Below are 25,239 nucleotides of genomic sequence, written 5' to 3' on the forward strand. Positions count from 1 at the left end.
ATATGATTCTGCACACATGTTAGATGCCCGGTGCTGTACTAGGTACTCCCCGTGCCCTCTTATTTAATCATCTCAGAAATGCGACAGAGTGGGCACTTTCTACGGCCCCATTTTAGAAATGAGGAAGATGAGGCCCAGGAAGGTTGTCACTGGTCCGAGGTCCCTGCTGGTGAGAGGCATGATTTAGATGGAACCAAGACCTGTTGGGTGCTAGAACCCCTCAGCCCCCAGCGTCCACAGATGCCACCCACAGCCCCTCACCTGCCAGGCGTGAGCATTTCTCAAGCTTCAGAGCACCCAGGTTGGGAAGGTGGCCCCTGAGTCACCAGCTGCCCCGAGTCAGCCAAATTCATGTCTGTCGCGTGACAAGGGAGATCATTCCAGCAGGAGAGCCAAGAGGTCACCAGGGGCTGGTCCAGAGAATCAGTGAAGAGCTCAGTATCAGGGCCTGCGCAGGGCAGAGCCGAGGACCCTGGGGCAGCCCAGGAGGAAAGGAATCTGGTCCTTCATCCCTCCATTCATTTGACATGTCGCTAATGATAAACACCAGCCTGGGTGCCAGGACACACAGTGGGAGCCAGACAGGCACGTTCCCTGCCTTCTTGAAGCTGACAGGCTGGTGGAGAGATGGACAGCAGACGGGCACACAGTGATAAATGAGCACCATGAAGGCTGAGTAACAAGTGGAAACTATAACACAGTGCTGAGAGAAATGGACAGGTTTCGGGGGAATCTCTGAGCAAATCACATTTCAGGCAAGGCTGGAAAAAGGCAGAGGAGTCTGCTGGGAGGAGAACATTCCGGGGAAAGAGAATAGTCAAGGTATACTGAGGTAGCAGCTGCGTGTAGGAGGAACAGTAAGGAGGCCGTGTGGCTGGAGAGGTGGCGGAGGCTGAAGTCGGAGGTGACGGGGCCAGAGCCTGTGGGGGACTTTGTCCTTTGCTCAAAGTGGGACAGGAGCTCGGTCCTTCTGAGCAGAGGAGGGATGGGACCTGACTCAGGTGTTTACAGGGGCCTTCTGGCTACAGATTCTTGTAGGGCGGGGACGCAGGTGAGGGAGATGGGCAGGTTCTAAATACGGTCGTTGGAAGGTAGAGTTGACAGAATTTCCTGATCCTCTATGTGGATACGGGAGACGGGAGTCGAGGGTGACACCATGGAGCCACGTGGATTGAGTAGGAAAGACAATGAGCGATGCAGATTTGGGGGAAGATAAGGAGTTGGCTCTGGCCACGTTCAGCAGGAGGCATTGGGAGGCAGCCACATATACGAGTCTGAAGTCAGGAGAGGTCTGGGCCAGAGAGGGAAAGATGGGAGTCACCAACGTTATAGGTGGAAGTTGAGGCTGGATGCGGCTGCTGCAGGCTTGGCTCTCTGTAGAAACATGGTCTCCAGCATGATCTGGCCACCCCCCAGGAAACCAGTACCTCCCGGGCCTGTGGGAGGCTTTACGGAGGAAAACCGTCTCCGGAGGTGGAGAAGGTAGAAGTGGGCAGCCTCCCCGCCACCACATGGACAGGACACCCTTGACTGTGCCAACCAGGCTGGTCTCTGCGGTGGCGCTGAGTGCCCCGCCCAGCGTACCAGAGCAGGAACCTTCCCTGGCAGGAACATGGGCCCACAGTGCACTGGGGCTGCCCTGGAGGCAGCAGCCTGTGCTCGTGAGCTCAGGCTCCAGCAGGCCCTGTGGGAAGTTCAGAGTCAGCCACATGACCTCGGTGGTGACCTCATTTGTCCCAGCTTCAGGTCCCTCCTCTGCGGGGGACATACTAACTGTCTCTCCTTCCTGCGTGGTATGAAGGTCCAGTGAGATCGCCCTTGCACAGCCCTCTCAGCACAGGCCCCAGCCCATCATTAAGAGAATGATGATTCCTGTTTTGCAAGCACATACTCTCCATCGTTGCTAGTGTCGTCCCTGTTGGGGAAACACAGAGAGAGCGCGCAGGGGTGGACAGCGCAAGTCTGAGGCCCTTTCTGTGTGACGTTGGACCAGGTACTTAACCTCTCAGAGTCTTGACATGCTTCATCTTTTGGAAGTGGTGCAATATCCACCTCGCAGTATTATTGGGAGGACTTGGCAAGGTAATGTGTGCAAAGCAGTTCTGGTATTACCTAACACAGGTCATGTGCTTAATAGTCATCTTTATTATCATCAATTTCAACACAGCAGTGATCAAAAGTGTGGCCCCTGGGGCTGGACCACCAGGGTTCCAGTCCTCTGTCCCTCTGTCAGTGCATTTGTGTTTGGTAGGTATTAACTAGTCCTCCACTGGAGCTGTACATTTTGTTTTTTAAGGTCAGTTGCTGAGTTGAAGCACATTGACTACCTAGAAATGTAGTCATTTACACCCACACCAGCTGTCCCAATTTTAAACCTATCTTACCTGGTTCCAACAGCAACTCCACTTGTGGAGTTCTGGCCCAACACAATCCCACGCTTGCTCAAGGCTGCACATAGAGGAAAAGCCACCCAAACATTGTCGTAAGGAAGAATTAAAAATAACCTAAATGTTCCTCAGTAGGAAGCTGGTTTAAAAAGTGACATCCAGGGCGCCTGGGTGGCTCGGATGGTTAAGCGTCTGCCTTCGGCTCAGGTCATGATCCCAGGGTCCTGGGATCGAGTCCCGCATCGGGCTCCCTGCTCCTTGGGAGCCTGCTTCTCCCTCTGCCTCTCTCTCTCTCTGTCTCTCATGAATAAATAAATAAATAAAATCTAAAAAAAAAAAAAAGTGACATCCATTCACACGATGGAATGCTATGCAGCTGTTGAAAACAAGGTAACTTTATGTTCAGTTATGTGACGATGTACTATGATGCTATAAAGTGAAAAGCAAGTGTAAGTGTAACGTAAAGTGAAAAGTCACATTGTAGGACAAGGCTTAGTGCGATTCCATTTTTGTTTAAAGAAATAAGTTATGCACATTTAGCCAGCAAAGGATTGCTACCTTGTGTACATAAAGAACGCTACTCGCCAATAAGATAAAAGACATCAATCCCCTGGAAAAATAGGAAAAGGAAATGAACAGGTAATTCACAAAATAGAAAATTCAAATGGCCAGTAAGGATGAAAGTGTGCTCAACCTTCTCTGGGGGTGACGATGGAGGGGTCCTAAGGCTTCAACGAATTAACCCAAGTAAAGCACTAGGATAATGTCTGGCACATACTAAGTGCCTACTAAGTGTTGTTCTACCCCAAGACATAAGTTGATGGGGTCATGGTCCTGTGTGAACTGAGCAGAGGGGTGGGACCACTTTTAGGGCCAGATTCCTCAGGTGGACTCGGGCCAGGGCCTGAGTCACCTCTAACCACTGACGTGTCTCCGGTCTTCCTGCAGAGCCTTTGTGGCATGTGCCCGCCCAGGCCCGGCTCTCAGCCATGGCTGGCAGCGGTGGGAGCAAGCACGCCTCCAGGCAGGACGCGGCAGGAACAGATTCCCCCAACAGGCATTCCAAAGTGAGTCTGGGCCCCGCCTGCCTAATCCTGGGGAGCCAGGGCCTCAGGAGCCAGCTGCCTCGCCTCCCTGACAGCTGTGGGCTGGCCAGTTTCACCGGGGTGTGGGCCTCTGAACGCCACACGTGAGCACGTCCTCCACCTTCGCCTCCTCCGCTCTAGCAAAGGGGCTATAACTGTTTGGTCTGGAACCAGCCAGTGAGCCTCTTTCCACATGGTGATTCTGGAACCCAGGCTCGCTGTCCCTTAGGGCCTCAGAGCCCTCTGCTGGGTCCCCGCCTCTTTCTGGCAGATTGGGGTGGGAGCAAGAGAGGATCGGCTGGGAAGTCTCTATGGCCCAGGCCTGGAAATGGCATAAATCATTTCCACTTCTATCACATTGGCCATTGCATATGAAAACTCCATCACGTGGCCACACCGCAGCGCAGGGGAGGCTGGGAAACGTAGTCTGGTGTGCCCAGGAAAAGGAGGTGGTTTTGGTGAGCACTCGGCAGTCTCTCTGCATCCCTTCATTCAGCAGGAGTTTGGTGGGCACTTACCACATGCTGGGCCCTGGGACCACAGTGGTAGAGGGGACAGATGAGCCCCTGTGCTCACAAAGCTGACATCCCAGTGGGGGCAACGAGCAGGAAGCAGATGAACACACATGTTCTGTAACAGTTCTATAGGAACTGGTCTTTGCTATGAAAGAAAACCAAAGCCCAGTTCAGGGAAGAGAGAGCATCAGGCGCTGCTGCTTTAGGGTGAGGTGGTCAGTGAGGGCCTCTGGGGAGGGGACTGAAGCCCTGAGTGAAATAGGGGGCAGTCCATGAACACACCTGAGGGAAGAGCCTTCCAGGCGGAAGAAGCAGCAGGTGCCAAGGCCCTGAGGTGGGGGTAGGTCTGACCCACGCAGAGGAAAGCGAGGAGGCCTGTTTGGCTGCAGCAGAATGATCAGGCGGGAGGGGGCAGATGAAGTTAGAGGCCAGAACATGGGACCAGACTGCGCAGAGCCTCAGGGAGGACTCTGGCTTTTCTGGTGAGTGAGATGAACCACAGGAAGGTTCTAATCAGGGAAGGGACATGAAATGGTGCGTGAAATGTTCACAGCCTCCCTCCGGCTGCATGTAGGGAACAAACTGGGAGCCGGAAGACCGGGGGGGGGAGGCTGTTGCCGTGGTGCAGTGGGAGGTGGTTGGTGGTGGACGGGCCCAGGCTGGAGCCATGGAGGACCGGAAGTGGCAGGTCCTGGGTCCCCTTTGAAGGTGCAGGCCACGGGATTTGCTGTGGGGCTGGACATGGGTGTGAGAGCAGAAGCAGGGTCCAGGGTGATTCCAAGACTCTTGTGGGGCAGCTGACGGGATGGAGGTGCCTTTACTGAGGCGGGGAAGAAGCGGATCCGGGAGGGAAGGCCAGGAGCGCAGCTCTGTATGCGTTGAGCTTCCGCTGTGGGCGGCACCTTGAATGCGTAAGGTCATGTATCCCTCTGAGCAGCCCCATGAGGCAGGGTTATCACCCACCCAGCTTTACAGATGTGGAAACTGAGGCACAGGAGAGCTGTGTCATTCACCCAAGGTATCATGGCCAAGAAGTGAGGGAGCCAGAGCTTAGGTGTGGGGAGGACGCCGGGAGGGGAGGTCCACGCCCCGGCTGTGGAGTCTGGATGACACACTTGTCTCGCCTTCCAGGGGGAGCCTCCGTACTCCAGTCACTCCAGCAGCAACACCCTCTCCAGCAACGCATCCAGCAACCACAGCGACGACCGCTGGCTGGACCCCCTGGACCCCCTGGAGCCAGAGCAAGACCCCCTCTCCAAGGGTGGCTCCAGCGACAGTGGCATCGACACCACCCTCTACACCTCCAGCCCCAGCTGCGTGTCCCTGGCCAAGGTGCCTCGGCAGGCCAAGCCTCACAAGCCCCCGGGAAGCATGGGCCTCTGTGGGGGCGGACGGGAGGCCGCCGGGCGGTCCCACCACGCAGACAGACGGCGGGAGGTCTCGCCGGCGCCTGCAATTGCTGGCCAGACCAAGGGCTACCGCCCGAAGTTGTACTCCTCAGGCTCCAGCACCCCAACGGGCCTGGCAGGGGGGAGCCGCGACCCGCCCAGGCAGCCTAGGTAAGCCACTGCTCCTTACCCCGGTCCTTCGGGGAGCCCTGACCACCGTCTGCATCCCCCGCAGTCCCGACAGTGGGGTTCCCCTCCCTAGATACAGGCTCGCAGACGGATGTGCTTACACACTAGTTTGCTTCCAAAGTCGGGAGGCTCGTGGACCACCCACTACTGCCCATCGTTCAGCCCTCAGGTACCCTGGGTGGAGGGCAAGAAACCCCTGGCTGTCTGCTTCATCTGTCTCTGGTTCGCTCTGACCCTGTTCCTCTTTTCTTCTCTCTCTGCTTGACTAGTGGTTTTATGCTTTCTGAGGGTAACTGAATGTGTTAGGAGTGCATTTGGCTGGCGGTAACAGGACATCTGACCCACAGTGGCTTAAACAAACAGAGGTTTCCCAGTCCCCTGATGGGAAATCCACAGAGGGCAGAGCCAGGCTAGAACAGCAGCTCAGGGAGGGCCTCAAGGCCTGGACCCCAGTCCTTCCTGTGTCACCATTCTTATCATACTAGCTGCAGCTTCCTCGTCTGACATAGCCGTGGTGCCCTTGGGGGGCATGGAGCCAGAGAACAGAGGAAGATCGCTTCTTGTAGCTCCCTTTCTCTGGAGAAAGCAAAAGCTTTCCCAGAGCCCTTTGAGCAAGCGCTGTCGCGAGGAGGTCTGAAAGACCACGGTTTAGTCTTCCAGCCCCTAGAGGGCCATCGAGCACAGACTGCAGGATCCCGCTCGGAGTTCCTGATTCAGTAGGTCAGAGCGGGGCCTGAGAATATGCATTTTGTTAAGTTCCTGGTGGATGGTGATGCTGCTGGTCCGGGGACCACACTTTGAGAACCACTGGTGGCCAGGCAGGCAGGCAGGCAGGGGAGTAAGTGAGAAGGAACTGGCATTGGTGAGCCATCAGTCTGGGGCCTGGACCGCGTACGCTTTGAGCATCGGATGAAAGCTGCAAACTATCTCCCAGAAGAATGTACGGAGGTGGGAAAACGCTTCTGCCCTCACAGGGCTCACGTGGTTCTGGTACGTGTGTCCCCTCGAGGTCTGCGGCCCCAGGCGGGGATCACAGTGCTGCCATCCCTGGTGCAGACCCCGGAGGGGCCAGCCCAGGACCCTGATACGGGGGGGGGGTCCTCCTCTCCTTTGGTTTCCTGATGCCTTTGCCAGTCCTAGACCTACGGCCTCTCTCCACACAGGACTCCTGCCCCCAGGCAGTGGCCTCAGGCCTTGACCACAACCTCCAGTGGCCTTCGTCCGTGTCCTACAGAAATAGCTGTGTTTTTTAAAAGGCGAAGCAAAAATGCCCCAAACAGTACTTAGCCTGTGTGTGAAGCACTCTGATGTAGTCTCGTCTGTTGAGACCGTGAATACATCTCAATACCTCCTTAAATGATCTCATGACTTAGCAGTGGTTCTCTGACAGATTTGGAAACCACCGTGTTTGAGAGTGCCCCACCCCCTTGCTCTGGTCCCCAACCTCCCTGAGTCAGGGGTCTCAGGGCGCAAGATGGAGAGGGCACAAGTCCCAGTGAGCTTACTTAGGCCCTGGCTCAGCCCACCTCCCCACACAGGTAGTTCTCAATCATCTAAACTCTCAGACTTTTGATCAGCTCCTTCGTCCATTCATTTATCCATCTGGTTCACTCACAGATAATTTCTTAGGGATCTGTTAGGTCACAGACGCTGGGGTGGGAGCTGGGGAGAGATACTGAGCAAATGCAGACGAGTCCCCCAGCCCCTCTCCTCGCCCATATCCATTGAGGGAGACAGATGACAGTCAGGCCATCACTGAGACAAATGTCAGAGTGCACCCACCCAGAAGGACTCTGCACCAGGAGAGTCCTGGGTGCCACGGGGGTCCCAGGTCTCAGCTCTCCTAGTCCCTGTGCTGGGCATGGGACCGTGTTAGTGAATCTGAGCAACTGTAGGGTTTTGAAATCTATGATATAAAGGCAGCAGCGCTGGGGAGTAGCCTGTGGCTGAAGCCAGGGGGTGGGTATAAAATTACCCTGTGTCTGAGAGAAGGATTTGCTGAACCCAGAAATGAAGGGAATAAAATGGGAGAGGAGCCCACTACAAAAGAGGGGCCTGTGGTTGGGAGCGTTAATTTGCATACAGACAATTGATGCTAATTGCAAATCATTCTTATCTACTCATTAAGCTGCTTCCCGAAGTTTTCTCCTAGGCAACCAGGCCCTAGTGTGGAACGGCATTTCCCAAAATGGGGTGCTTGAGGTGATTTGGGTGGTACAGGAGGAAAATGTGTTTTTTTAAATGGATATATGTTTGCTTTAATGAGTATTAGGAAAATGTTCTCCGCCAATCCCCTGCTTTTACAGATATGGTCTTGGACAAGCTAAGGAAAAGAAAATTAACTGAGTTGATTTAAAGAAACATCTGCCTGGTAGATGAGAGGATGGACCTCCTCCAGGGTTCAAGCCCTCCCTCTGCCTTGCCTTGGCTGTGTGGCCTTGGGTAAATGACTGAACTTCTCTGGGCCTCAGTTTCCTCGTCTATAAAATGGGGGGATGCATTGCATGCCTCTACCTCCTAGGGATGCGGTGAAGACTGAATGAGCTAATGATTGTAGGGCCCTTAGGACAGTAGTGGGCAGTAGACCCTGAGCCTGCTGTCATTGAAATCACAGGGGATTGTTCTAAAACGAACAAAATCAGAATGTTTCTCCCGGGCCATGCCTATTACAGGCAGTGCTGGGGACACCACAGTGACTTGAGACAGCCCCAGGCCTGCCCTCTCGGGGCTCAGAGTCCAACAGGGGAAACAAACCCTTCCCCAGAGAGTGGTAGCCCGGAGTGGGCAGTGTCCGGGTGAGGGAAGCACCTGGGATGTGGGAGCCTGAAGGAGGGGCCAGACCCCATCGTGGAAGGGGCTTTCCTAGAACAGGAGGGTAGAGTGTCCCAGACAGAGAGGATGTGCGAGTCCCACTGTGGGCCCCGCTCTGCTGGCCCTCCCACAACCTTACCATCTCGGCAGGGGAACCAAGTTCCCAGACGGTCGCTGGGCACCTGCGGCACGAGAGGCCTATGCGCACCTCCACTGTCAAGGCCCCAGGCCACCCACCGACCTTGTGCAACCGCTGCCGTTAACCTGCTTGCTTGGGCTGAGCTGCAATGACAGCCTGCTGCCCAGCCTCGGCTCCTCGAGGGCAGGCATGTGTGCCCCACAGCTGCTCTTGGCTCTAGTTCCCCAGTACTTTGTAACGGAGCCCCCCGTGTTTGTTCGCACAGCGAGTGCCCCGTGTGTGCCCGGCCCCTGCTGGGTGCTGCGGGCACGCGGGGCCCCTGCTGTCCTGACACTGACCAGATACCACGGAGACAGCAGGCAAAGAATGATAAAAGTAATGACTGGATTGTGCTAGGGGAAGGCCTGGGGAGAGAAGACCCACTGGGGTCTGAGGGTGGATGTGGGGCAGGGCTGGAGGGAATGTCTGACCTATAGCCTGAGGGGCAAAGGGAGTTTCTGTGAGGAGGGGTCATTTCTGCGAAGATAAAAGCAACAAGGAGGAGGGAGCAGGTGAGTGGTTTCTGAGGGGCTGATGATATATTCTTGACCCAGGATGTTTTGTACACTTCGCTGTATGTGAGCTATGTGCAATTAAAAAAAAGAGAGAAAGGGGCACCTGGGTGGCTCAGTCAGTTAAGCATCCAACTCTTGATTTCAGCTCGGGTCATGATCTCAGGGTGGTGAGATCTAGCCCTGCATCGGGCTCTGTGCTCAGAGGGGAGTCTGCTTGAGATTCTCTTCCCTCTCCCTCTGCCCCTCCCCACTCTCTAAAATAATAAATAAATCTTTTAAAAAGAGAGAGAGAGAAAGGAAAGATGGGATGTGGAGAGGGTGTTCCTGTGAACGGGAGCAGCATGTGCAAAGGCCCTGAGGTGGAAAGGAGGGTGGATATCGTCAGGTCACTGAACCACACGCTCCTTGGCTCAAGGGTAGGAGCTGAGGGGGCAGCTGATGGGAGGTTTTTTGGGAGGTCAGCAGGAGCCAGACCACGCAAGGCCCTGTCAGCCACATTACAGAATTTGGATTCCATCCTCAGAGCTACGGGCAGCAAACAAAGGTTTCAGCAGCAAGGGTAGTAGAGGCAGATTTATGTTTTGAAAGATGGTGCTAGAGACGGGACTGGAGGCAGAGCATCAGGGACGGGGCTGAGGCTGAGATGAGTGAGAAGGAAGGGACCTGGGCCGGAGGACGGAGCAGCTGTGACTGTGTCAGTAAGTGGCTTTGCTAGGACATGAGGAGGGAGGGAGGCACAGGTCTGGGATGGTGCCAGCGAGCTGAGAGTCAGGAGGCTGCTGCCGACAGGGAGTGGTGAGGTTCTTAAGGAGAGGAGAGCGGGGCAGGCCCAGCCCCGAGAGTAGGGTTATTCTTACCACTAAAGCACCCACTGCGTGCCGGCGACTTCCAAACATGGTGACGTGGCAGGGAACAGAGGTGTTTCTCTTGTGGAGCTGACATTCTCCCGGAGAGAGAGCAAGACAGACTGACAACTGAGCAACCACGTGATCTCACTATGCCGGGGTCTGATAAGGTCTGGGAAGAAAAACCCAACAGGACGGAGAGCCGGGAAGGCCTCTCGGAGCAGTTGGTAAGGGGTTGACCTGGGTAGAGGAAACAGCAAATGCCATGACCCTGAAGGTGAACTCATTTGCAGTGCTTAAGAAATGGTCAGGTGGCCAGAGAGGGCGGGAGCAGACAGGGCAAAGGGGGGAGAGTGGCAGGAGGTCGGTTTTGCAGGGTAGGCCAGAGCCCGGTTCTGGGAGGCTTACCAACCACGGTCAGCCGCTGGGATTTGGCTTGGCTCTGAGGGACGTTGGGAGCCATGGGAGGAGTGCGAATGCATGATCTGACTTAGGTTTGAAAAAGATTACTCTGGGGGAAAAAAAAAGATTACTCTGGACAATTTGAAGGATGGAAGGAATTGAGTTTGCCCGCAAAACTCGGGGACTGCCAGGAGAGGGATGGGTCAGGCCATGCCCGAACAGGGAGACACCCGCCCCCTCCCTCCCTGTGCTGCAGCCCTGCCACGGAGGCCTGTAGCGGCTTGTGCCCATCGATGATTTCAGGGACTTCGCAGACACTCTCCCCAGACGTTCGTCATGGGAGCCCGGCTTCCAGGCACACGGCCAGGCGTCAGCACCCGCTGTGGGCACCGCAGTGGGCCGAGTGATCCCAGGCGGGCAGCCACCTGGCCCCCCGCCCTCTCCTGAGGCAGCACACGCTCCAAAACTCCCTGGGTTTCCAGAGCAATTTGTCAGAGCTGTGAAGGGGCACTCAGAGGCCCTCGGCTCCACGGGGAGCTGCCACGGCCAGGCAGGAAGCACGTGGTTTTGCTTCCCCAGGCTGGGCTGGGAGGGAGTCCCCGGGATACCGTTCTGGGGACACGACCCTTAAAGGCAATGCGAGGGCCTCAGGATCCACCGGGGTCACGCATGACAGAGACCCACTTGGAGAGTCACAGTCAGTCTGGGCATGGAGCCCAGGCTCTCTCAAAGAAAGTGGGGAGCAGTGCAAAGGCCCCAAGGCCAAAATGTTTTTAGCTGGAAAGAGTTTCCCCGCGGCTGGAACCTGGTGAGTGGGAGGAGCTGAGGGCAGAGGGGCCCGGCCAGGTGGCATGGGGCCTCCTGGGCAGAGGGGAGGACTCTGACTCTACCCTGAGTAAGGCAGAGCCACAGAGAGTCCTGGGGAGAAGAGGGCTGTGATCCGACTCAGGTGTTCACAGGCTCCCTCTGGCTGCGTGTGGTGGGGGGTGGGCAGGAGGAGGCTGCTGCCGTGATGGGCATGGGGTGGAGGTGATGAGCACTGATTGGATTCTGCATCAGTTTGACCCCATGTCCTACCCTGGAGCATAACTCCAGCCACAGGCAGGGACTGGTTCAACTCTCAAGGCCATGCCAGACACCAGGCCGAGAGGGCAAGGTTGGTCCAGCAGTTAAGGCCAAGCAGTGAGGGGTATGGGGGGGAGCAGTGTTATTTCCGGGACTCTGGCCTCAGACTACCAGTGTCCAGATAACAGCTCCACAGCTGTCCCAACTCTGTGATCTCCGACAAGGCTCCTTAGTTTCTCTGAGGCTCAATTTTCTCATCTGTAAGATGGGGTTAATAATAGGATCTGTGGTCTCTGGCTGCCAGAATGAACCAACATCATGCATTTAAAGTACTTCGCACGGGGCCTGAGACGGCGCTGGGTCCAAAAATATCCCCCTGCTGCTAGGTTTCGTTTGCACTTACCACATATTTATCGTGACTGCCGTTGTCCTTGAAAGTACAGGCTCGTAGTTAAAAGCAGGGTCTCTTGAGCCAGACTGGGTTTGCATCCTGGCTCCATCCCCTACCAGCTGCATCATTCGAGGCAAGTTATTTCATCTCTCCGGGCCTCAGTTTTCCCACTTGAAACCTGGGGCTGGTGTAGCTCCTGCCTTGTGGGGTTGCCAGGACAATTAATGAAGGGACGCCTGGAAGATGCTTAGTGCAGGGTTCCTCCATGCTCACGGGCTCCGCATAGCCAGCGCCGTCCCTCCCTCCCAAAGGCTTGTCGCCCACCCGGGGCCACCCACCAAGACTGGAGTGTTGAACGTGTGCGTGCAGATCTGGCTTCTCCAGCCAGCCCATGGTTTTTTCAGCTTTTTTCGGAAGCCACAAAAGCTTTTCCTCGCACAGAATCCGAGGTGCTCCCTGAGACAACACAGATGAGCGCGTCGCCTCTCCGGGTGCAGGTGGGGTGGGAGTGCAGGCACACCACATCCATTCACAACTTTGCACACATGACCTCCGGCGGTCGTGCTGCTGGTCCCTCGTTTCTCGGAGGAGGGGACAGGCTCACTGAGGGGAAGGGAGCCTAGCTAAGGTCGCAGTGTGTCGCTCAGAGCTGGGGTTGGAACCCCAGGGTCAGGTGAGCACTGCAGCCTGCGTTCTCGTCCACCGCACAGTGCTGCCTTGTTTTTCAAGTCCTGGCTGAGGCCCGGGGAAGGCACCTGTCCATGTCGGTGCTTCAGAAGGGGATCGGTAGGTGGGGTTAAAAACTCCACCCCGGACTGGGCACCTGGGCTCATGGTCCACGGATGTGTGGGAAGGGGCGCCCACCTCAGGGCTGGGTCGAGAGACACAGCATATTCCGGGGGATCGTTCTGTGTTTAGGCCATTCTGTGTGCGAAGGACCATCTACTCCTGAGTCTTGGAGAAGTTGAAGATAGGGACACAGTCATGGGCATGCCTTTGGCTACAAGTAACAGAAAAGCCCAGCTCAGCTGAAGCAAGTCTGTTCTCTCACGGAATGAAGTGCCAAGTTAGGGAGGGCCCCAGGACTGGGTAATGTATTCACTCAAAGACCTAAGTTCTTTCTCTGTTTTGTGTCCTGCCTCCATCGGCCTACAGGCTGGCTCCCCTCCATCTCAAGGTGGCAGTCCTTCACCCAGGTAATCACGGTGTCCAATGGAGGAGAACATGATGTTTTCTGCAAGTGTTTTTTGTTAGCGAAGAAAGCTTCCCCAGAAATCACCCAGCAGACAACCCGTAGACGCACTCCCTGACATCTCCTGACACCGGTCAGAAATAGGTTACAGACCCACCCATACCCCTCCCAGCAAGTGGCCTCACCCAGTCAGGACTTGCCCCCTGGGCTGGGTGGTGTCAGGTCACCTCCCTCAAGCAAGGGATGAGTAAAATCAGCCTCTGTTTACAGGTTGAGGGGGGGATTAGGCCGACACCCACAGTGTCCGCGGCAGTGCCTGAGGAGGGTCCAGCGCATCTCGAAGGAGGCAGTGGATGGAGCCTGCTGGTAGAGGCAAAGGGCGTTCGTCTTTTCCCCTTCCTTCTTTAATCATCTCTTGTTTTTTCAGCTCACGAAAGCTGAATGAACGTGCCTGATGACCAAGTAGAGAAATGTAAAAAGGTTAAAATCACTAGCGATAGATTCATAGAGTGGACCCCCTGTGGCCATTAAAGAGAGGGGAGCTTGTGTGGACTGACACGGACAGATCTACAGAATATATTGTTACGGGGAAAGCAGGGTGCGCAGCAAGCTTATCATACGCGGCCATTTATTTTACAAAGAAAAGCAGGAGGGGCGCCTGGGTGGCTCAGGTCATGATCCTGGGGGTCCAGGATTGAGCCCCACCTGCATCCCGCTCCCTGCTCTGCTTCTCCCTCTCCCTCCCCCTGCTGCTCCCCCTGCTTGTGCGCGCTCTCTCTCTCTCTCAAATAGATAAATAAAATCTTAAAAAAAAAAAAAGTGGGAACCATACACACTCCCTCTCACACCCGTGTGCTGTGTGTGCCCAGGCTGTCTGCTGAAGAAAGGATGGGTCTCGGTTGCCTCAAGCAGGGAGACCAAGGTGTCAGGTACGCTGCCTTTTTACCCTGTACCACCGGTATGGTTTCACTGGACTTGTATTCTGCCCATGTTCCCCTCAGTACTCCCTCCAGAGATAACCAGTCTGTGCACACTCCCCCAGAGATTTTCCTCCAGACCTGCACCAGCCCAGTTCTTTCAAGCATTTTTGACCGTTACCCAAAACGGGGGACGCACTTTACGTTACAACCCCGCACAGACATCCAGAATGAAGTGTCACAAAACACTGATTATCCTTAACTTACCTCACATCCTGTACACCGATGTTTTTATTCCTATCTGTCAGGCTTGGGGGTTTTTTCTCCCCTTAATAATGGTCAAGAGCCAGTAAAATGGTTTAATGACCCACAGTTGGGGAAAGAAAAACTACGGTTGTAAGAAAGACAAAACAAAACAAAAAAAAACAATAATCCTACACTCTATGTGCATATATAAAAAGAAAGAGCAGAGTCATGCCTTGTTTCCCTGCCTGTTTCCACTCAAACATCTGTCCTTGTTTATAAGAAACCTACCTCATTCTTTGAACTGGCTGCATCATTTTGTTTCAGTTTTTTTTAAAGATTTTATTTAATTGAGAGAGAGAGAGAGAGTGCACGAACCAGGGGAGGGGCAGAGGGAGAGGGAGAAGCAGACTCCCTGCTGAACACTGCACGGAGCCTGCCAGAGAGGTGCGGGGCTCCACCCCGGGACCCTGGGATCATGACCTGAGCTGAAGGTAGTCACTTAACCAACTAGCCACTCAGGCGCCCCGAACTGGCTGCATCATTTTTGATCATCAGGGTGTGCTTGGAACATCTATTAATCCCCTGTTAAAAGACACCCAGGCCAGGTCTAACTTCCTTTCTTTCTTTCTTTTTTTTTAAGTTTTTATTTATTGTCTTAAATAATCTCTACAGCCAACATGGGACTCGAACCCACTGCCCTGAGATCAAGAGTCACATACTCCTCCTACCAAACCAGCCAGGCGCCCCTAACTTACCTGGTTACACACAGCACTGCGGTGACCATCCTTGTATGTGCCCACAAGTACTTGTGCAGGCTTTTCTGCGGCCCAGATTTCTGGGAGGTCAGATGTTAGACGGATGCTACTCATCCTTCAGTTCTCGGCTCAGGTCCCGTTGCCTCCCTGGGGAGGCCTCCTGATCACCCTGAGGTCCATTCCTCGTGTCATACGCTCCCTGGCTCCCTGGGCATCCCCCCACCAGTTTGTAACCGTGGCCCCATTAATAGATGTTGCTAAATCTTAGAAAGCGTATCTAGTCAGAGCTTGCTTCTTTTAATCCAGTCTGACAGTCTTCTGTCTTTCACTTTGGGTGTTGAAACATTCACATTTAGAGAAATCGTTGATAACAATCGAATTTACATTCCCCATTTTGCTATTTTCCATATGGTTACTCTCTTCTTGCTCTGTTCTTCCTTTTTTTTTTTTTTTTTAAGATTTTATTTATTTGAGAGAGAAAGTGAGAGCAGGGGGAGGGGCAAAGGGAGAGAGAGAATCTCAAGCTGATTCCACGCTGAGCATGACACAGGGCTCAATCTCACGACCCTGAGATCATGACCTGAGCCAAAATCAAGAATCAGACGCTTAACCAACTGAGCCACCCAGGGCCCTGCTCTGTTCTTCCTTTACTGCCACCTTTTGTGTTAAATAAATTTAGTGTACACTGTTTGGATTCCTCTTGATTTTTTGACCATATTTTTTTAGTTATAATATGCATCTTAACAGTGTAATTTAGATCTAGTAACCTAATTCCAATAAAATATAGAAACTTTTCTCCAGAGGTGCCTGGGGGGCTCAGTTGGTTAAGCATCCAACTCTTGATTCCAGCTCAGGAACATGAGATCAGGCCCCCGCTTTGGGCTCCCTGCTGAGCATGGAGCCTGCTTGGGTTTCTCTCTCTCCCTCTGCCCCCTCCCCCACCTCTCAAAAAGAATTTTTTTTTTTTTAATTTTAAAGAAAGAAACTTATCTCAGTATAGCCACATTCCCTTCCCCATCCTTTGTGCTATTTTTTGTCATTTTATTACATTCGAAAATGTTACAAGCCGAACAATATAGTGCTGTTCTTACTGCCTTTTACAATCTTGTCTTTAAGGAAATTAGAGAAGAAATAAGGAAACATAAATCTATAGTCTTATTCTAACCCACAAATTTACCATCTTGGACCTTTCATTTCTCCGTATGGATTCAGGTCACCATCTGGAGTCATTTTCTTCTTTCTTCTTCTTTTTTTAAGATTTTATTTTTAGGGGCGCCTGGGTGTCTCAGTTGGTTAAGCGGCTGCCTTCAGCTCAGGTCATGATCCCAGGGTCCTGGCTCCCTGCTCATCGGGGAGTCTGCTTCTCCCTCTCCCACTGCCTCTCCTCCCCCTCCCTTTAGCTTGCTCTGTCTCTCAAGTAAATAAATAAAATCTTTCTTAAAAAAGATTTTATTTTGGTGGCGCCTGGGTGGCTCAGTCGTTAAGCATCTGCCTTCGGCTCAGGTCATGATCCCAGGGTCCTGGGATTGAGCCCCGCGTTGGGCTCCCTGCTCGGCGGGAGGCCCGCTTCTCCCCCTCCCTCTGCCCCCTGCTTGTGTTCCTTCTCTCGCTGTGTCTCTCTCTGTCAAATAAATAAACAAAATCCTTAAAAAAAAATAAAATTTAAAAAAAAATAAAAAAGATTTTATTTTTAAGTAATCTCTACACCCAATGTGGGGCTTGAACCTGCAACCTGAGATCAAGAGTCGCACTCTCCGTGGACTGAGCCAGCCCGGTGCCCCTGGAGTCACTGTCTTTCAGCCTGAGGACTTCTTTTATTAATTTACCAGGCAGATGAGCAGGCGATCAATTTCTCCGTCTGTTTATCAGGGAATATTTTTATTTTACCTTCATATGTGAAGGATATAGTTTTGCTGGATACAGAATTCTCGGCTGGTGGTTTGTTTCTTTCTGCACTTTGAAAATATTCCATACCATTGTTTCAAATACGAAGTCAGCAGTTAATTATATTGATGCTTCTCTGTATGTGATGAATCCTTTTTCTCTTGAGGTTTTCAAGGTTTTTATCTCACTGTTTGACTTTGAGCTGTTTTTCTGGATATGAATGTCTTTGTATTTACCATGCTTAGGGCTTGGGGAGCTTCTTAGCTGTGTAGGTGAATTTTTTTCATCAAATGTGGGGAGTTTTCAGCTATTGTTTCTTTAAATCGTTCTTCTGCCCTTTTCTCTCCTCTCCTTCCAAAACTCTCGGTGCACACATGTCCGTATGCTTGATGCTGTCCCAAAGATTTTGGTATGGCAGAAGGTCCTTAGGCATTGAGCTGGGCAGGAGGATGGCAGGAGCCCCAGCCAAAATGCCACAGATTCCCTCTTTTCTCATCTGATGTGCAGCGGCTTTTCAAGCATAGATGACTCTGAGATTGTCGTATGCCCTTGGTCAATGGCCAGAGTGCCGAAATGGTTGTTTTGTCAATCTTGTGCTTCGGGGGAGAGGATCTGCCGGTCTCCTCATTTGATCATAGTCAAAAGTCCCACCCCTTCATATTGTTAAATTGACCGTCAAAAAGCATTTATTGACTTAAACCCCAAAGGCATCAATTTTCTCATTAAATGCCTCTCACTTGAAGTGGAATTGGAATTTTATTTAAAAGTTTCAAAAAGTCACTTTGTCTAGGGGAGTAAACAGCTGGGTCCCCAACCGTTGGGTTCTGGTTAGCAGCATGAGGTTCATTGTAGCACGAATTCCATGGGAATCAAGCATTTGGGATAATGAGCTGTGGTTTTAGATTAGATCAGCAGGAACGTTGTATGATGTGTAGTAGGTACTCCAAAGTATTTGAATGAAAGGGCTCCTTGGCAAGCTCTATTTTAAGGGAAAAAAAAAAAAAACTTACAGAACAATATATTAATGCGATCCCAGTTACATAAACATACAATTTTCCTCCTCCCCCTGCCAAAAAAGTTCCTACCTCCCTGATCGTATTCAGGTGTATATTTGTAATGCATAGGAAAAGGGAGAGAGAGAGGGAGAGGAAGAAAGTGTAAGCGAGCGAGAGAGTGAGCAAACTGTAAACCATGGATCTCTCTAGAGACGAGCAGGTAGGACCCCCACCTTCAGCTGCGTAGGCTGTGCCCAGGAGATAGGGAATCTCGGGGTGCGTCCACCCACAGGTGGTGACTTTTGTAGATTCGCACAGAGGCATAGAGGGCATTCCTGGGGTGGGACTGAGGGCCGTGTATTTGTATCTCTGTTGTGTGAAGGAACTTTGTTGTTTCCCAAGAGTAAATTTAAACAGATCGCTTTGGGGAAACGAGGAATGGATTCAACTGTTTCTCTTGTCTTTACTCTGCAGTGACGTGAGCTCGCGGGCTGGTTACCCCGCTCAGGTTTACAAAACTGCCAGCACAGAGACTCCTCGACCCTCACAGCTGGCGCAGTCCAGCCCCTTCCAGCTCTCCGCCTCTGTCCCCAAGTCCTTCTTCTCCAAGCAGCCCGTACACAGTAAGCACCCGGCGGGGTGGAAGAGGACAGACGAGCCCCCGCCACGGCCGCTCCCCTTCACCGACCCAAAGAAGTAAGTGCTCGGACCCCCAGCGAGGTGCTGCAGGAGCCGAGCCCGGCGTCTCCGGGCGCGGGGCGGGGTTGGTGACCCCTCGCTGGCTCATTCGGCAGGGCGCCGTGGGTACAGCTGTGGACAGAGCACCCTTAGTTGGGGGGTCAGAGCGTCCCTTGGCGGCCTGAGGGGCACGGCCTCCAAGGAGCTGCCATGCAGGAGATGGGGTTTGGGGGAGGCGGAGCAGGATGGAGGCCGAGGAGGAGGGGGGCTGGCTTCAGGATGGATATGCTTAAACGGGAGCAGCCGGGGTTGGCTGGCAGACCGAATGTGGGCTGCGGGGAAGGGCGAGGTTGAAGAACACCCCAGGTCCCGTAACCGGAAGGGCAGACTGGCCTTGAGCTGAGATGGGGACTGAGCGAGGAGCAGGCTTGGTTGGGGAAGAGCCCCCGAGCTCAGTCCCGGGTGGGTTGCGTTCACGAGGCACAGAAGCCATGAAGGAGGCGGTTGGGTCCGGAGTCTGGAGCTGAGGGGAGAGGTCAGGCTAGAGAGGGCAGTTGGGGTGTTGTCGGCACAGAGGCACGAGGCTGGAGGCACACCCAAGGCCAGGAGTGTGGGTAGAGAGGAGGGGGAGGTGCAGGACGGGGCCAGAGAGCCCTCAGTGTCCAGAGAGTATAAGGAAGGGCCCAGGCGAGCGTGTGTCCCGGGAGCCCAAGCGTGACGGGCTGTGAGCCTCATGGAGGTCCCTCAAGGGTGCAGGAGAGAAGGGGAGGGCAGAATTGGAGGGAAACTGTGTGCTCCGCTCGTTTGAGTGCGGAGAGGCAAAAGAGAGGAGAGGAATATGCATTAGGGAAGGATTTCTGTTTCACGTTAGGAGAATATGGTATCTTGTATTTACGGAGTACTCACTGTATACCAGTCTCGGTTCTTAGCTCCTGTAGATGTGAATTAATTCCCTGAATCCTCACAACAGGTCCGTGAGGTGGACCCGTCACTCACCCCATTTTACAGATAAGGCGCAGCAGCCGGTAAGGGATAGAGCTGGTTCCGGGGGAGGGGGATTCTGCCCTCCTCCGTCCGGTTCTCTGTAACGTCTTTCATGACCTGGATGGGCCCTTCAAATGTAGGGGTGACAGAGCTCAGAAGGAGAAAGGTGTCAGGAGAGAGAAACTGGTCCCTGCAGATGTCGGCAGGCGAGCCTGGGGAGCTCACACCAAGAATCCAGGTCACAAACATCACTGGCAGCCCCGGGCTCTGAGCCTCTGCTGTCCTGATCGGAACCTGCAGCGGCCTCCCCCACTCCGGGGATGGATGATCCAAGCACACCGGCGGTACCAGGTGTTCGTGTGGCGTGTGCTATGCCCACACTCCTGCCCAGACCCTGCGCCATCGGCCTCCTCTCCCCCTGCCCTCCCCTCCTCCCGGGCTGCGCCTCACTCTCTCTACTCCACCGGCCTCCGCTGTTCCTCCTGCTCGCCAAGGCCAGGCCAAGCTCGGGGCCGATGTAGGGGTTCTCTAATGCCTGGAGTGTTCTTCTCCCAGATCTTGCGGCCATCTCGGGGCGGGGGCTTGGTCCAATGCCACCTCCTCAGATGGGCCTTCCCAGCTGTATGTACCCCCGCCGTCACCCTGTCACTTTTCTCTGTTCCCCTGAAAGCAGGCACCGCTGTCTTAGTCACAAGACACCTGCAGGCTGCCTGGCGTTCTGGGTGCTCCTTCAGTGAACGCGTGAGTCACGCATCTCGTTTTGATCTCGCTGCCATACAACCCCGTGAGATCTGCAAGGCCCCCACTTTTTAGGGTGGCCAGAGGGGCAAGCCCTGCAGGCCCCGTTAGGCTCTTCCACATGGCAGCTGACCTGGCCGTCCTTCCCCCGGGTGCGCGCTAGACCCAGTGTGTCACAGTTCTGGAGGTCAGACGTCTGAGATCATGGTGTTGGTGGGGTTGGTTCCTTTTGAGGGCTGTGAAGGGGCATCTGTTCTGGCCACTCTCCCAGCAGCTGGTGATTCCTTGGCCTGTAGATGCACCTCCCCATTCTCTGCCTTCATCTTCACACGGCATCCTCCCTACACGTGTGTCTCTGTGTTGACATCTCCACTTTTTATAAGGACACCAGTCAGTGGATTCGGGTCCATCCTAATGGCCTCAGTTTGCTTTGGTTACCTCTGTAAAGACCCTATTTCCAAATAAGGTCACACTCAGATACTTGGGGTTCGTACTTCAACATGTTTTTGGGGCGCCTGGGTGGCTCAGTTGGTTAAGCCACTGCCTTCGGCTCAGGTCATGATCCTGGAGTCCCGGGATCAAGTCCCGCATCGGGCTCCCTGCTCGGCAGGGAGTCTGCTTCTCCCTCTGACCCTCCCCCTCTCATGTGCTCTCTCTCTCATTCTCTCTCTCAAATAAATAAATAAAATCTTTAAAAAAAAAAAAACATGTTTTTGGAAGGAACCCATAACACCACCTCTCAGGTCTTAACACAGACATGCCGTCGTCCTTGGGGAAGCTCATTCAAGCCCACACTGGGCTCACCTTCCACTGACTGCATGCTTCTTCCCTGCCCCGGCACCTGTCCCAGGGCACATCAGACCCTTTTCCTAGCAGCTTGCCTCGTCTCTGTCCCCCACAGTGAACTGAGAATTCTGGGGGAGCAGAGATACTGTGAGCCCCACCCAGGGCCCAGTACATAGTACGTGCTCAGAAAATATGCCTGGACATATAATAACCCTAAACAAACAAAAAACCCCTTTTCCCCATGATAAGAATTCAAACAAGACTTTTTATAGGTGTGTATGTATGTTTGTTTTAAAGATTTTATTTATTTGAGAGAGGAGCATGAGCAGGGGGAGGGGCAGGGGGAGAAGCAGACTCTCCGCTGAGCAGGGACCCCCCCCCCCACACACACACACACACACACGGGGCTCAATCCCAGGACCCCAGGAACATGACCTCAGCCAAAGGCAGCTGCTTAACTGCCTGAGCCATCAAGGCGCTCCTGGATGTGTATGTTTGTATAAACATGTAAACTAAATATATAAAATATATCAATATATAAATATAATAAAATATTTAGGACCACACATAAAATAGTTTCATGGCTGCTTATAATATTCAATAATTTAGTTATAGATACATTTTTTTTAAAGATTGTATTTTTAAGTAATCTCTGCTCCCGACATGGGGCTCGAACTCACAGCCCCAAGATCAAGAATCACATGCTCCACTGACTGAGTCAGCCAGGCGCCCCATATAGATACATTTTTTAAAGCACATGTGGAAGATAATATGTTAATTTAGAATTGCTTTTGTCCACATACTCCCATTTCATAAAGCTGTTTTATTCAGACTCTCTATGAGCATTTTGGAGATAGTGTCTTTTTCATTGTTAAAAGATCCTTCTGAGTCACCTAACCTAGTTTTCCAAAAACATCATCTTCAAGCTAAATTATTTGAGGTTAAACATACTTTTTTTTTTTCCGTATATGAAGCTGTCACTGAAATTTTATCCCAAGGCACAGGAGCTCATTTGCATAACTTATTTACCTACGTATATTAATACCTACTTTACCAAGTCCTGTCATAAGCCCTTCACCTACATTGACTCATTTAATCCTCGCTATAGAACAAGGAGATGCAAGTACTTTGCGTCCCATTTTCCAGATAAGAAAAATTGAGGTACAGGGGCGCCTGAGTGGCTCAGTCGGTTAAGTGTCTGCCTTCGGCTCAGGTCATGATCCCAGGGTCCTGGGATCGAGCCCCGCATCGTGCTCCCTGCTCAACGGGAAGCCTGCTTCTCCCTCTCCCCCCCTGCTTGTGTTCCCTCTCTCGCTGTGTCTCTGTCAAATAAATAAATAAAATCTTTAAAAAAGAAAAAAATTGAGGTACAGAATGGTTACGTCACTTACCCAGATTCACTTGGTTAGTTAAGGTTAATCACTGCAAATACCGTGCTTGTTGGTTTTGTGATTTGTCCCCCAGGGTCGCCACATATTATGACCTTATTCCCCACCCCACCAGGAGTAATTCCCAAATCTGTCTACTTTCTTTGCTTCCCTTGTCATTGATACCAGTCAGGGACGTCTAACACATCCCACGGAGAAATGCTGATGGCCTCTTCCAGCACAGGGGTGCTCCCTTTCCGCCAGACTGCTTGGCTGGGGCTATACACACCTGGCCCCAGTGATCCTCCAGCAACCCCACTAGAGGGATCCTGTTCTTACCCCCATTTCCAGATGAGGAAACTGAGGCACAGTTAGAAGTACATAGCCAGGTCCACAGCCAAAAGTGGCAGAGCTAGGATTCGTATCCAGCAAGGTAACTAACAGAGCATCTCATCATATGAAAGACCCAAGAAGGACTCCTGTCCACGGCGGTGACTCCTATTTCCTGAGGACTGATTTATCGGAGAGGACAGTCTCCTCTGTATTGGGGCACATGCTCTAGTTGACCAAACGACAGAGTAAGCTAGTGAAGAACAGAGAATCTGTGCTCTGTCTCCCACCCCCAGACCTTCTGCTGCAGGCCCCTGGTCAACACTCTGCCTCAGGGGATGGCCACACAGCCCCATTTTGGCCACTTTGTCCCAGGACTCATTAATTCATTGGCCTGCCTTCTCCCAGCCATTAGAGGGCAGAACAGCGTGGGGGTCAGGATGGAAATCCATTGGCTGCTTACCCCCACCTTAGCCCTTCAACTTCCCTCTCTTTAGCCTGGAATGACAGCCATCCCTAGCTCCAGGGTTGTGAGGATTTAGTGAGTTAATCCATTCGAGGCCCCAGCACCACCTTCGAGCTGCCAGGGGCTTAGCAGGTGAGGGTGTGACTGGGCCCACAGGTTTCCCTTCTGACAGGAGGGGCCAGGCTGGAGCCCAGCCAGTTGGGAGGTGGAGCAGGCAGCCCTCAGCCCTCCTGGGCACCGCCGCCTCAACGGGCCAGTCTCGCCCGGACTGCAGGGCTGGAGATGCCCCTAAGGGCTAGTGGTCACTGGGCCACCCTGAGAAGCCTCCTTCACAAGGTAGGCACAGCCAAGAACAGGCCACCGCTCTCCCAGAGAATGGCCCTACACTTCTCTCTGAGTGTTAAACCAGTCAGCCACACCACGTAGGGTTGTTGTGAGGTACCCGTGCTGAGGCCCCACTGGCCCCTGGCCCCGCAGACTCTGGGCCCAGCAAGGAGGAGGCAGAGCCTCCTCCAGGAATGGTCTCTGTTGCCTTTAAGTGTGGAGTGGTGGATGGGAGGGCCAGCCCCCGGGTCACACCTGAGGACCCAGGCCCCCCAGGTGTCCTCCTGCAGCGCCACTGAGGGGGTGAAGGGAAATCCCGTGTGTGAAGGCCACCGGGGCCCGGGAGCGCGTGAGCACAGAGGTGACGTGAGGATTTCAGCGAGTCGTAGGGAAACACCCGGTCACTGTTGGCTGGGCTGACAGGCCCTGGTGTCTCGTGGTTGGCATCTGCCATTCCAGCTCCTTCCTCAGATTTAGGTCCAGCTCCGTGCAGCCACGGAAGGAGCGGCGGGGAGAGGCCTCTCCCCAACATCCCCACCCCATAACAGGGCAGCCCCCCTCCCCAACGGGCCTCTCTCCCAGCCATCCTTCCAGGAATATCCGCCTGCCACCTGAGGTGCAGCCCTGCTGTGTCCTCACCAGCCACATTGGCACAGCCCCCGGCCCAGACAGGCCGACAGTGGTGCTAATTGGCTTAATTAACGGCCCTGAGGGAGCTGCCCCAGTTGGAGGCCAGAGCCCAGAGTCAGCTGGGGACAGGCCCAGCCAAGTGAGAGCCATCGGTCACCGTCCACCTCAGGCCCTGCTGTCACAGGAAGAAGGAGTCGCTGTTGTCTGGGGGGACCGTACTGCAGCGCCGCCTTTGTAAGTTGTCTGCCCTTGTTTTCTGCTCTAAGTGGTGTCATTCCACAACACGGCCAAGTCCAAGTTCAGGCAACGCGAGCAAATCGGAGGTGATGTCTGGTGCTGTCGGGCAGACCCCGGAGAGAAGGCACATCTTTCCGGGTGTTCTCTTCGTTTGTCTCGTGAAAGGTAAACCCTGGCCAGGATAAAAACCGAACTAGTACCAGAGGGTTCACGGCACAAACCCAGCCTCTGTCCCTTCCCGGCCCCCAGCCATCCAGCACCCCCCTCCCCAAGCACAACCATGGCCTTCGTTTCTTCCGCGTCCATCCCGAAGTGTTCCAACCGTGACGAGCCCGTGGGACCCCATGTGCTTCCTCCCTCACTCCCCCTTCCGTTGGCCAGTGTGGCTCCCCGTCTCTGCACATCTGCCTTTTTCACTTGCTCTTTCCTCTTCGTATCTCGGGGACAGTTACCATATTAGCACAGAGAAGGTGATCTCATCCTTTTGAACCGGCAGAGAGCAGTCTCTTTTGTCCTCCGGGTCATTAGGTTTTCACAATCATGGGGACCCGAGATCTTGAGAAAAAGGAAACAGGTCGGAATGTACAAGCGCAGTCTGGTTGGTTTTGTTAACCTGGAGTTAATGCCCTTTTAAATGATTGCTTAGAATTTGCCATTTAGAAACTGCATCGGGAAATTCTTCCAGAAGAAAAGAATAAGAGCAAAAATGATTGATTTGACGCCCCAAACTGAATTCCATCATACTCTTTCCCTTTAGACGCAGCCTGGCGGCGCAGTGAGAGTCAGGCCTGCGCGGAGATGTGTGCGGGCGTGGGGGTTGGGGCAGGACCTGCACAGGATGTCTCCTGGCGAGCCAGCCTCCCCCCGCAGAATCTCGAATGCCCCATCAGACTCCCAGAGGTCCTGGCAGCTGGGAAGGCAATGTTAGCACATGAACAC

The 25,239-nt window shown here is 53.5% G+C and overlaps 1 protein-coding gene across 4 annotated transcripts in view; it reads left to right on the forward strand.

Annotated features, from left to right (window-relative positions):
* Window positions 1-25,239, forward strand: part of SIPA1L3 (signal induced proliferation associated 1 like 3) — a 225,505-nt gene that overhangs the window by 184,479 nt on the left and 15,787 nt on the right. For all 4 annotated transcript variants that reach the window (XM_032390100.1, XM_032390104.1, XM_032390101.1 and 1 more), the window contains 3 exons: window positions 3,336-3,454; window positions 5,119-5,546; window positions 18,235-18,456. In XM_032390100.1, the coding sequence (XP_032245991.1) occupies window positions 3,336-3,454; window positions 5,119-5,546; window positions 18,235-18,456 (769 nt within the window). The remainder of the gene's footprint in view (window positions 1-3,335; window positions 3,455-5,118; window positions 5,547-18,234; window positions 18,457-25,239) is intronic.

The sequence above is a fragment of the Phoca vitulina genome, unplaced genomic scaffold, assembly GCF_004348235.1.
Source record: "Phoca vitulina isolate PV1807 unplaced genomic scaffold, GSC_HSeal_1.0 scaffold58, whole genome shotgun sequence".
Lineage (NCBI taxonomy): Eukaryota > Metazoa > Chordata > Mammalia > Carnivora > Phocidae > Phoca > Phoca vitulina.